This window comes from Cebus imitator, unplaced genomic scaffold, assembly GCF_001604975.1.
Source record: "Cebus imitator isolate Cc_AM_T3 unplaced genomic scaffold, Cebus_imitator-1.0 Scaffold372, whole genome shotgun sequence".
In the NCBI taxonomy this organism is placed as follows: Eukaryota; Metazoa; Chordata; class Mammalia; order Primates; family Cebidae; genus Cebus; species Cebus imitator.
Window position 1 is genome coordinate 272,894 of NW_016107687.1, and position 10,034 is coordinate 282,927.

Genomic DNA, 10,034 nt, shown 5'->3' on the forward strand with positions numbered 1-10,034 from the left:
GCAGTGGTGCCATCTTTGCTTTCTGCAACCTCTGCCTTCTGAGTTCAAGTGATTCTCCTGCCAAAGCCTCCCAAGTAGCTGGGATTACAGGTGCCCACCACCATGCCCAGCTAATTCTTTTATATTTTTAGTACAGTTGGGGTTTCACCATATTGGCCAGGCTGGTCTCGAACTCCTGACATCCAATGGTCTGCCTGCCTCGGCCTTTCAAAGTGCTGGGAGTACAGATGTGAGCCACCACACCAGGCCAGGACTTAGTCTCTTTAAGTGAAAATGTGCCATCTCTCAAGCCGACTCAATTTTCCACTATGTAATGCGCAGAATTTGGTTGCTAAATATTTTCAGGAGAAATGTTAATATTAAAGATATTTCCAGGATTCTGAATTTTAAAACAATCAGATCTTCGTGAATTTTGGCTCCCTGCAGTCATGTTTCTGTTGTGTAACAGCCAGGAGAGAACGTCCTGCTTCCTGACTGTGGTGAACGTAAGGGTTCTCACTTCCCTCTTGCCATGAAAACAAAAAACCTCATGAAGTCGATGAAAGGATTCTTTCCACCAATCATTTTCTGCATTATCCCATTTACCAACTTTACCCCTTATAGAGGATGAGACATTTTGGGCTCACCAAGTAGTTCATATACGAGTACTCTGTCTTTTCTGCCATATAATTGTCATCCCATACCTTGCTCATTTGAAAAAAACCTGGTGCATTGCAGAGTACTATGATGTGACCCAATTTTGTGTATATGTTGGGGTCAGGTATTTCTTTGATGCAAATGGAAATTTAGGGTTAGATATTCCTTGTTGAGTTGAGATCTTAACTAAACAGTAAATGGTATTCGGTATTCTTGTATTCTAACCTGGCCAAAAAAAAAAGGACCCTCTTTTGGTCAATAAAGAGGTGATGTTCTGTTACTAAGTTTGTTTTAATACTTGTTTCTAGAACACCTCTATTCACAAAAACCTCAACATCTAATGGCATTCCAGGTTTGTGAGAGACCCTAACATCCCAATATTGTTATGTCTATAGTTTCTCCACAATGACTAAGTACTTCTTTGGTCTACTTATGTATAAAGAAAGTCCTTTTAGGTAAATAAACAGATAAAGTGTTTTTAGGTGAATGATTTTCATAGAGAATTTACTTCTTATTTGCCAACAATAGTGCTTGTCAGTAAAACATGTGGTGGTTGACTTCTTTCACAGCTTTCTTTGGCAATAAAAAGAAGTCCTTAGATAATGAAAGGCGGGTTAGTTTAGGATAAAACTTTTATTAGTTCTCTTATGTACCCAGAAGCCTTTGTACTGAGTGTTCTGCTAAAGTGAAAAAAAAGAGAAAGAAAGAAAAGAAAAGAACAACAACAAAAGGAATCCAAACTCCTCCACTACCAAAATCTATGGGCTGTTTGCCATCTTCAAAACATTATGCCAGGCATAGGATGTGGTTTCAGCTCCAGGTAAAAAGTACCTTATTTTCCACTTCTTCAAAAACTAGGCCTTAAGATAGCAAATTCTAGTTACAGAGGGAGAATAAATAGCCTCTGGAGAAAGAAGTGAGAAATGTATGACATGATTTTTACACCTAGGGTCTTATTCCAGCTCTAAAGTTCTGTGATTCAAAGATCTGTGAAAAGCATTCGTAATACTCATTGTGCAAAGAGATAAAAAAATGATGAGGTAGCATTATGGATCTAAGACATTCCAGGATAACACACTGCTGTGGTACTGGGCATCTTTTATGTCCCATCTCACAGCCTCTTGGCCAGCCTTTCACGCCAGCCATTGCCACTGCACCTTGATTTAGCTGCCCCATACTCCTGCTTCTCACCCACAAACACACTTTTGTGTTGCCTTTCCCTCCTTCCCTGTTTCACCCTTCCCATTTCCCCATTCCTGTTTCCTACAATCACTTCCCCAAGTAAACTGTCTGCATGCAGGTCCTGCTTTCTGGAGAATCTTAGGCCAAGACTGTCATCAGGTACAGGTATAGAGTTACTTTCAGAAAAAGTGACATTCAAAAATCAAAATTCGGCCAGGCACAGTGGCTCACATCTACAATCCCAGCATTTTGGGAGGCTGAGGTGGGACGATCACTTGAGGTCAAGAGTTCGAGACCATCCTGGCCAACATGGTGAAACCCCATCTCTACTAAAAATACAAAAATTAGCTGGGCGTGGTGGCACCCATCTGTGATCTCAACAACCGTGGAGGCCAAGGCAGGAGAATCATTTGAATCTGGGAGGCAGATGATGCAGTGAGCCGACGTCCCACCACTGCACTCTAGTCTGTGCAAAAGAGCAAGATGCCATCTCAAAAAAAAAAAAAAAATCAAAACTCAGAGAAAAGATTATTTAAAGGGTCATTTATGTCATAACTTTTAGTAAAGTATATCTTAGCAAGTATTTATGGGTTAACTAAAATATTATTCTGTTTATTAACAAGTAATTGGGCCAGGCGTGGTAGCTCACACCTGTATTCCCAGCACTTTGGGAGGCCGAGGCGGGTGGATCACTTGAGGTCAGGAGTTCGAGACTACCCTGGCCAATAAGATGAAACCCTGTCTTTACTAAAAAAAAAAAAAAAAAAAAAAAAAAAAAAAAAAAAAAAAAAAAAAAAAGAAAGGAAAAAAAAGAATATAAGTACAGCATTTTAGCAACACATTTATTATCCAAAAGCATAAGTTAAAAATATTATCCTGTCTGTTCCAAAAACAAAACTCAAACAAAATAAAAGCCAGAGTAGTTCTGAAATAAATGAAAATAACTGCCATTTAAAAGCATTTGTCCTCTCAAAGCCTTGTAATTCCTTTGAAAAATGTAATTACCTCTGAATGAAGCACTGGGTTCCTTGTTTAGTTGCAGTCTTCTCTTTTCAGGCAAATGCCCACAACCCTGTCGAAATGGAGGTAAATGCATTGGTAAAAGCAAATGTAAGTGTTCCAAAGGTTACCAGGGAGACCTCTGTTCAAAGCGTAAGTACCCCATACACATTGCCAATCTGGGCTATCGGGTCATTAAACTAGCAGGAGGCTCTCACTACATACTTCTGTGCCTGCTGCATGTTGCCTGGGTATCACATTTAACCTTTCTTCACTGACATATATGCTTCCTTATGTAGACCAGAGGTGTTGCATGAAATCTGTGCATGTAAAATAATGGGTACTTACACATGCAACTGAATGTTTTAACTAAAAATGTTGGGGTTTTGTTGTTGTTTGTTTTTTTGTTTTTTGAGACAGTGTCTCACTCTGTCGCCCAGGCTGGAGTGCTGTGACACGATCTTGGATCACTGTAACCTTCACCTCCCCGAGTTCAAGCGATTCTCCTGCCTCAGCCTCCTGAGTAGCTGGGGCTACAGATGCCCGCCACTGCACCCAGCCAACCTTTGTATTTTTTAGTAGAGATGGGGTTTCACCATCTTGGCCAGGCTGGTCTTGAACTCCTGACCTCATGATCCACCACCTCTGCCTTCCAAAGTGCTGGGATTACAGGCGTGAGCCACCGCACCCAGCCCGGTGTTTTCTTAAGGAAAATAAACTTCTCTGGCCCAGCAGTTTCAAAATCCTACTGAACAGCTTTTGTGAATGAAAACTATCATGCTTAAAGATCATTCTCAGGACTTTACGAAAAGTCCAAAACCAACTTATAGCTGGAGATTGACTTAGGAAAAAGAAAGTAGGGGATGAAGCCAAAACTAACACATTCTAAAGAACTGCAAGGAAAGCAACTATGTAATTCTGTTGAAAAAGGAAAGCTCAGGAAATATTCTTTTATTTCCTTTGATTCTAGCTGTCTGTGAGCCTGGCTGTGGTGCACACGGAACCTGCTATGAACCCAATAAATGCCAATGTCAAGAAGGTTGGCATGGAAGACATTGCAATAAAAGTGAGTGGGAGAAATAAAAAGTTGTAAACAAGGAAAAAAATAAAAATAAAAGTGAGTGGGAGGCCAGAAGGAGAGCCAGCCTTTCACTTCTGTTTCTTGGCTTCGAAGGCTAACAATCAACCTATAACTCAGCCCTGCTTTCCATTTCATTAAAAGCAGCTTCTTCTCTGCCTCTTCTCCACCTCTTTAAACTTTAGAATCTAAGCTTTGGTGTGTAAAGAGTGATGCACCTTTATAAAAGATCACATCTGTAAAATATCACAAATATTTTCTAGGCTAAATTAGTAATACAGGTTGATTTGGGGTAATACAGTATGTTAACTATGAAAGAAATGACACATGAAATTAAGATTTTAAATCAAATGTAGAATACTGATTTTATAATTATAAAATCAGAGAGTTTATAATTCATGGTTTGCCAAGTACCATTATAAAACATGAAACATTTTGCTTCTTAAAATATTTAAATTGTATTAGCAATGGTAAATTAATGAGTTCCTTTGAGGGAAAGAAAAGGTTTATAAAGCTGTCTGTGGGAGAGATGTTATAATGGAGTTGCATTTTTTCAAATTTACTGACTACCAAAAATGAGCTAGCTATGTAGATAAACAGCTGGCCTATTTTAGACACACAATGAAACTTGCTACATTCATTCAGTATTGATTGGGGTCTCTCCTGTGCTAAGTATGAATCTAAGCACTGGGGACACGCCAGTGCACAGAAAAGGCCGTGCCTTATGGAGTGGGAGGGGCAGTCAGTTAGCAAATTAACAAAACAACACCGCTTCAGCACTTCTGGCAGCTAGAATTCAGTCTCTTAAGCATGGGCCCACCGTCCACTTCAGTTTGAAGAAAGGAAGACTTCAATCACATACCATACTCTTCAAAAACATGATTCCAAGCTGAGAGTGGTGGCACATGCCTGTAGTCAAAGCTACTTGAGAGGCTGAGACAGGAGGATTTCTTGAACCCAAGAATTTGAGATCAGCCTGGGGAACATAGCAAGACCCTGTCTCTAAAAATTAAAAAAAAATTCACACAATTTTAGGTTGTGTCTACCATATTATGTCTCCAAAGCAATTCATGCAAATTGAACAAATCAGATGTTTTCCTAGATCAGCATTCTCCAAAGGTTGGTGCATGCAACTCAGTGAGTGTGAAAATTATCTGCTGGGGTACTAAGGGAATATATTACTTTTTAAATATTTTTATATTTTATATTTGATTCATATTTATATATAAATATACATTTAATATATTATAGTCTTTCTAATTTCTAAGTTTTGCTTATATTTTACAATGTTTATATTGTATTAATGTATAGCTAATAAATTTATATGTAGTTATACATCTGTTTACTTTAAGGTAGGTTGGTGTCTGCTGTAGGCTACATGTATTAGTCTCTTCTCATATACTGCTATAACGAACATCCAGAGACTGAGTAATGCCTAAAGGAAAGAGGTTTAATTGACCCACACTTCCATATGGCTAGGGAGGCCTCAGGAAACTTACAATCATGGTAGTAAGGCAAAGGGGGGCAGGTACTTTCTTCACAAGGTGGAAGGAGAGAAAATGACAAAAGAAAGAACGTGCCAAGTGCTTAAAAAACCATCAGATCTCATGAGAACTCACTCACTATTATGAGAACAGCATAGGGGAACCACCCCCATGATTCAATTACCTCCACCTGGTGTCTCCCTTGACACAAGGGGATTACAAATCAAGATGAGATTTGGGTGGGGACACAGCCAAACCATATCACTACACTAAGCCACTGATTTGATTCTTTTTCACCCATCGAATTGACTAGATGGTTGATTAAATTGGCTTCATGTGGACACAGTTTAGCAAACAGTGCAGCTGCTCTGGAAAATTGCTTTTCACATGGTGGGAATGGTTGAATGGCATCCCTGCTAGGACCTACTGATAAGGAGATCTTCTTTGGACTAAAAGACCTGTAGAAGACTCACTATTTCTAGCCATTTTGGAAAAGAGTAAACCGAAGCCTTTATGCAACCCTCAACTGGAGACAAACCCTGAGGCTTGTCTCAGAATCAAAATAACTTTCAAAAATCTTAAAACCTAGGTCAGACCACACATCCCAGGACTTAGTTACAAAAGTCTTCTAAGACTCACATCCAGGTCCCAGTGATCCCCGCAAGTGACGAAAAAGGGAGCACAAGGGCACTGTTACTTCTGATGCACCCAGTCATTCTTTCAAAGAGAAAGCTAGTTAGGGGCTCTCGTGTAGTAGATGAGCCCTCATGACAGGTCTGCAAGCCTCCAAATAGCACCCCCACTTGGAGATTATGCTGCTGAAATCTTCTGCCATCAGTGTGCCTCCTTCAAATCCAAGCATTGCATGCCAAGAAGATGACCTGGTGTTTGACTAAAAAGCAAATGTGTTTTCCAGGAGAGGACACACAGCCCTTTTGTACCTTAGCTAAAATAATTGAGCTAAAAGAATGGGGTTTATTTTGATTAGAGGGAGGTGACAAGGAAGGTCTGAGGCATAGAGTTCTGCTAAGAACATACTCCCAGTGGGGTGACACGTTGGGAGGTCCCAGGGACCCAGGCATCATGGTGGGGAGGAGGATACTGGAGACAGATATCCCCACATAGGCTCACTCTTGCTGACAGGGAGGTTTGGGCTTCATGGGTGGCAGACCAAGCAACATGGTAGGAATTTATTCCAGCTCATTGCTGGCTCAGGTTTTGACCGCTCCACAAGCTACTAGACTATATACTGACAATTCAAAGGAACACATTCAGAGACAAAGTATTCTATTCTCAGTAGCTGCCTAATGGCATGTTTGCTTTTAAAAACACAAGGAACAAATGAATGCTGAATTTAACTCTGATGCACAAGAAGATGGAGGCAGATTTTTACAATGTAATTTGTTGCCTTGGATCAGTTTTAGGAAATGAGAAATGAGTCAGTGCCTCCAAGCATCACCCCAAGTAGGAGAAGGGAGGTCTGAAGTTGTGTAACTCAGTACATTCCATTTACCACCCAGCTAGAAACAGATAGATGCCCACCTTGACTGAAACACAAATCTCAATTGATGAGTCAGTTCAAATCTTAACCTTTTCCCAAATACATATAATGGAAGTCCTTAATTTTTATAAAATTCCCATTTTATAAGTGCAGTAGCCATACCCAATCATGTGATCTTTATGAAGAGTAGGTTGTTACATTGAACTGGATCAATATCAGCTAGATTAGGTTTGCAATGCAATGAAAAGGATGAATGACCAAATCTGCAGCTACATTCAAAACTTCAATGCTACATCCTTACCCACCCTTGGATGGAGACTAATCTTCCATTCAGTCATATTCACCCAGACTTTGCATCAAGAGATTCTGCATGGCCAAAATATATAATGAATGAGAAATCTGATGGAAACTTGGTTTCTTGGAGCTGGTAAAATGGGTTGCTCTTCACAAAGATCTCTTCATTCAGGTAGCTTTTTGTGGTCATTGTGGTTTTTTACTCTGGGATGAAAAGGCAAAAATGGATTTCATCTGAATGGTTAACAATGAATTTGAAGAGCCTGGTTTTGTAATTTCTTTCCTTTTAAGCTGCAAATAATTTTGCAGGGTACGGAGGCAGCCTTCTACATGCCCTGAGGCCAGCAGGCACCCAGCTCGGGCAGCACACGCCTTCACTTAAAAAGGCCGAGGAGCGGCGGGATCCACCTGAATCCAATTACATCTGGTGAACTCCGACATCTGAAATGTTTTAAGTTACACCAAGTTCATAGCCTTTGTTAACCTTTTATGTGTTGAATGTTCAAATAATGTTCATTACACTTAAGAATACTGGCCTGAATTTTATTAGCTTCATTATAAATCAATGAGCTGATATTTACTCTTCCTTTTAAGTTTTCTAAGTGTGTCTGTAGCATGATGGTATAGATTTTCTTGTTTCAGTGCTTTGGGACAGATTTTATATTATTTCAGTTGATCAGGTTAAAATTTTCAGTGTTTAGTTGGCAGATATTTTCAAAATTACAGTGCATCCATGGTGTCTAGGGGCAGGGGAACATTAGAAAGGTTAAAATGGGCAAAAACGCGTAAGTCACAAGAATTTGGATGGAGCAGTTAATTATGTTGGAGTTACAGCATTTCAGATTTTATTGTCATATATTTAGATGTTTGTCACATTTTGAAAATTTGCTCCTAATTTTTAAACTCTCAATACAATATATTTTGACTATCATTATTCCAGAGATTCAATATTAAAAAAATTACACTGTGGTAGTGGCATTTAAACAATATAATATATTCTAAAAACAATGAAATATGGAATATAATGTATGAACTTTTTGCATTGGCTTGAAGCAATATAATATATTGTAAACAAAACACAGCTCTTACATAATAAACATTTTATACAGTTTGTATGTATAAAATAAAGGTGCTGCTTTAGTTTTCTGAGTGTTATATGGAGGTGGTCTTTGCACATGCTATCTTATGAAAATAAAGTTGGTTGCAATTTAGTGGTAGTTAATATTTCTAGTACCATAACAAAAAAACACAAAGCTATTCCATTGTCTGGCCCTGCCGTAGCTCTTCAGTGTCAGCCCTCCCTCCCAGCTCTCTGACTGTATTGCAGCTATGCCTTATTGCACTCTGTTGTCACCACCTGCAACACTCCTTTTTATGTCAGGTCTCAGCTTGTTATTTCTTTCAAGAAGTTCTCACTAACTAGAATGTGTTAAATATCCCTTTAGTGGAAGACTTTCTAAAGGGTCAGAATGTTACAAATGAAAAGGCTACCTACCATGTATTAAAAACCTATTGGTCCTATGATTTAAGGGAGCCTAGCAGAAACAAAACAAAACAAACAACCCTACCTGCTCCCAAGTCTAGTACATAGGTTATGTTATAATTCTATGAGGCAGGTATCATTACGCCCTTTTACAGATCAGAAACTGAGCCTTGGAGACAGTAAGCTCTCACGTGACAGGGACAGGGTTTGAATCTGTCATCTGACTCCAGAGTGTTAACACTATGCTGCTCTCCCTCCTTCCTTTTTCTAAGCAGACACAATAGAATATAAAGCTCCACAAATCCTAGAGAGCAGCTTTCCAGCATATGTTATTCTGATTCTCCCAAGGCAATGTGCACTTAATTTCATAGATAATCTAATGTCTACAGATTTTCTTTCACTAGGGTGTGGCATGATCAGTTGTGTGATGTAGGGAGGTGACTTGATGACCGGAAGGGATCCAGGGAAAGGCTCTGGCTGAGTGAACACATCTTTTGATGCAGTGTAGGACCACACAATCTCTTCTCTAACTGGGAGAGCCCAGCCCATCAGCCTGTAGTCATGTAGACTTGGCAAAGCAGGCCAAGAGCCAGTGAACAAACCTTGGGATCCACTATTGAAACAATTCATTTATCTAAAGTTTTTAAGTAAGCAAAAATCCCTGATAATGAAGATTAAGATGGTAGCAGAAAAGTCAAGTTTGGCAATAGGATAATAATCATAGCTAAGGCATATGGTGCTTGCTTTGTTCTAAGCACTTCAGTTGTATTAATGAACAGATGAATAATAGAATGGTAGGGAAGTTAGTCCAAAACAAAGGGACCAACTGCAATAATCTTGGTTGGTCATCTCTGAACCATTTTAATTGCATACTTCATTAGACATTTTTGAGCACATAGTCCTATATATTGCCACTATTTACATGGATAACTGTACTAATATATGCATCATAGAAGTCAGAAATGTTACAAGGAATAGAAAAAATAGAATAGAAAAGGCCATTAATTGTAATTTTATGGGATATGAAATCATTGTCATTGCTGTTATGGAAGTTACCATACAGCAGAAGGTGGAGGGGAAGGAAGAAGACAAAGGAAGAAAAGGAGAATAGTATCTGCATAAAACACTTCTAAACAAGAATTTAAAAGTTAAAGGAATAAGGAGTTAAGGCAGTCTGAAAAGACATATACCATTGGCAAGATAAGTAGGAAAAATGAGGAAAAAGGAAATAAAGTGTAGACAATACAATTGGTGGAGGAATGAGAATTAGACCAAAGGCATCTATGAGTTCCTGCGCACTTGTGATAGGTGGACCATATACTTCTCTCTCTCTCTCTCTCGCAAGTGTGCAGGAGCTCATATGCACCTTTTGTCCTA

At 39.1% G+C, this 10,034-nt stretch overlaps 1 protein-coding gene across 1 annotated transcript in view; it reads left to right on the top strand.

Annotated features, from left to right (window-relative positions):
• WIF1 (WNT inhibitory factor 1) overlaps positions 1-8,323 on the top strand; it is a 67,286-nt gene extending 58,963 nt beyond the window's left edge. The window contains exons 8-10 of the mRNA XM_017507300.2: positions 2,875-2,970; positions 3,788-3,883; positions 7,484-8,323. Of these exons, the coding sequence (XP_017362789.1) occupies positions 2,875-2,970; positions 3,788-3,883; positions 7,484-7,605 (314 nt within the window). The 3' untranslated portion in view covers positions 7,606-8,323. The remainder of the gene's footprint in view (positions 1-2,874; positions 2,971-3,787; positions 3,884-7,483) is intronic.
• The last annotated feature ends 1,711 nt before the right edge of the window (positions 8,324-10,034 follow it).